We start from the raw sequence: 2,854 nt of genomic DNA, 5'->3' as shown, positions 1-2,854 counted from the left end.
TATTACATAAGATTTCTTTGAATGAAACAATTGAATTGCTTATCTGTTAGGTTATTCAATTGTCTTTTGAAACCATATTCTCACATTGGGGAATACTCTTGTTCTATCATGTTGACATGTATAAATTTGTATCAGCACAATCAAAAAGTTGATATATCTTGATGGTTGACCTAGAAAATTTATCCCAAAAAATTTGGCAACTTCCTTAAGACATTTTTATAAACCACAACTTCTTGATGAGTACATGATGGATTTACACATGCAAAGTGAACAAAATCCGCCAACTCAACCTAAAAAATATTAGAATTTTATATAAAATCCATAGAAAAAGACATATCCAAATCATCATTTGTGTATACTAAAATAATAGATTTCAATATCTCATCAAATTTACTTATTTATATTGATGTTAGAACTAAAATACTCACTTTTTTTCATAATTACTTTCTGAAAAGACTCATATGTAAATATTTATCATCCTTAACTACTATTTATTCAATTTAAATTAACTTTTATTGAATTAAAACGAGCAAAGTTAGCAAAATGTGCATAACTTATCAATTTAAACTATATACATAAATAAGATAAATTTTTAACATATAAAACATTTAAAAAAAAATTGAAACAAAGAAATTCTTTTTCCAAAAATAAGAACAGAGCAAATACGCTAAATTTGTAACAGATAAACTTTTACATATACGACAACACACTTCATGTCATGCTATTTAGATCCTGTGTCCTATTCGCATGTCTATTTACAGACGTGGAAGCCGGAATGGATCCTTTTCCCAGTACACTTTAGAAAAAAGAATTTTACCCAGAAAAGGAACGAAAGGACCATATTTCACGCAAATGAAAACACCGTGCGGGTGAAGAAAGTTTTTGATTCCTTACCAGTCACAGAGACAAGACCGTGCACGTCAAAACATGGTCAAAATCTTCTACTCCGGCCACTTTCACTTCTGTAAACTTGATATCCACACAATTTCTGGATGGAGAGCAACAATAGATGCGGATGTCCGTTCCCATGGCGTGCGTTATCACCCACACTTCATCTCCCATCGCCACCAGCTTATAACGAAACCGGTACCTCGATTCACACACACGTCCAACGCATCCGACGCCCACCCACCTGTTGGTCGAAGGATCAAATCTCATTAACTCGTTCGAGTGTGACTGCATAGCGTAGAGCGTGCGACCCCCTATCACTGCAACTGCCGGTTGCGCAGCGTTCGACTCCTCAACATAGTTCAGTCCGTTGGCCCACAGATCCGACAGCAGCGTCCATCTGCCAGTCTCCGGGTCGTATGCCTCGCCCGAAGTGTGCACGCGCGTGCACCGCCCATCATTGTAAGAGCCTCCGATTACAACAAATTTGCCGTCCAAAACAATCCCTGTGCAATCGATGCGCGGCATTACCATGTCGGGTAGGCTTTCCCATCGCCGGTTCACCGTGTCGTAGCGCACACCACTTCCTGTTGCCTGTCCGCTCACCTCGTCCCGCCCGCCGCTGAAATAAACGAAATCGCCCAGCGCTGCGCATGCGTAGAGTCTGATATCTTTATAGCCCGGTGGGAAAGACGGAACAACGCTCCACCGTCCGTCTTCCACGCTGTAAGACTGGAACCCCACGATTTTGTTGCCGACTTTAGCGGGGAGTTCTGGTAACAAGACGCTGCCGTTCGCCGCAACACTCCGCAGGTTTATGCGGGCGGAGATTTGAGAGAGAGGGTTGCACAGAGAGAAGGTGGGGAAAGAGGAAGAGGAAGAAGAGGAGAAGGAGGAGGATTGGCGCAACAGCAGCCATTCCGTGTTGTGGTGAGTTGCCTGCAGGTAGCCCGGATCGCACTCTGTCTGGAAGAGGGCGAGGAAGAGGCGGTGGTCGGGGGGAATGTTGAGAGAGCGACGGAGAGAAGTAGGATTAGCGAGGGCTTTTCTCCACGAGCGGCACACGCACCGACCTACCGCCGCCATTGGAGGAGGCAGCTTTGCCAGACACAGAAGCGCAGACTCTTCCACCATGTTGGGTATCAGGTCGCAATACTCGGGCTCCTGATCCTCAGCCATGGCCACAGGCTAAACTCTGCAAGAAAAGATAATGGAATTGTTTGTTTCTCCTACGCTTGAATTTATGCTGTAAAGACAAGAAAGGTCGCTATCATTAGGTGATATATCATTAAGTGATATAGTTGAGCTGAATAAAGAGAGCTAATGGTGTGGGAACGCGTGTAATGAACTGGCTGACATTTGCATTATTGTATTGACGGCGTTAATGAAAAGTATGGCCCACTACAATGTGATTCCTCGATCTCTGTTGATGACGTCATCGACGACTCCAACAACTATCATCACCTGTTCCACCGGCTACGGTCGACTGTCCACACTCTAGAGGTCGAATTGGCGTATTTATTTTTTATTTATTAAATAATTAAAAATTAGAGTACAATTGTATTCTGATTTTAAATTTATTTAATTAATATAAAATAAATGTCTTGTTAGAGGCATAGATGCTGCCTTGCGACTAAGTCAATTATTCCTTGTAATAACAAAAAGCACACACTCTTATCCTCTCATGCTTTGGGTCTAATCATGATTTTTATGTTATAATAAGTATAATAAATGATCTATTTTTATAGAGTGGGTATACTATTTATTTTTATCTATATTATAATTAATAGATGGGTTTGGTAGACTGGGTTTGGTCTTTAGTTTAATTTTGTCTTTTTCTTTTTTGGTGGGTGACATTTCTAATTATAAAATTCACATTCATAAAAATAACATTTTTGTTTTTAAAATTTTCATTTTCATTTGATTTCGACTTTCTTTATAGTTGTTGATCACTTTCACACTCATA

The 2,854-nt window shown here is 40.4% G+C and overlaps 1 protein-coding gene across 1 annotated transcript; it reads right to left on the bottom strand.

Moving 5' to 3' along the window:
* Positions 1-897: 897 nt before the first annotated feature.
* Positions 898-2,067, bottom strand: LOC131041206 (F-box/kelch-repeat protein At5g60570). Its single transcript, XM_057974220.1, has one exon. It carries the CDS (start codon positions 2,065-2,067, stop codon positions 898-900), a length of 1,170 nt encoding a protein of 389 aa, XP_057830203.1.
* Between the last annotated feature and the right edge of the window lie 787 nt (positions 2,068-2,854).

This window comes from Cryptomeria japonica, chromosome 2 (genome assembly GCF_030272615.1).
Source record: "Cryptomeria japonica chromosome 2, Sugi_1.0, whole genome shotgun sequence".
In the NCBI taxonomy this organism is placed as follows: Eukaryota; Viridiplantae; Streptophyta; class Pinopsida; order Cupressales; family Cupressaceae; genus Cryptomeria; species Cryptomeria japonica.
The sequence above is the reverse complement of the archived record's forward strand: the minus strand, read 5'-3'. Positions and strand labels throughout refer to the sequence as shown.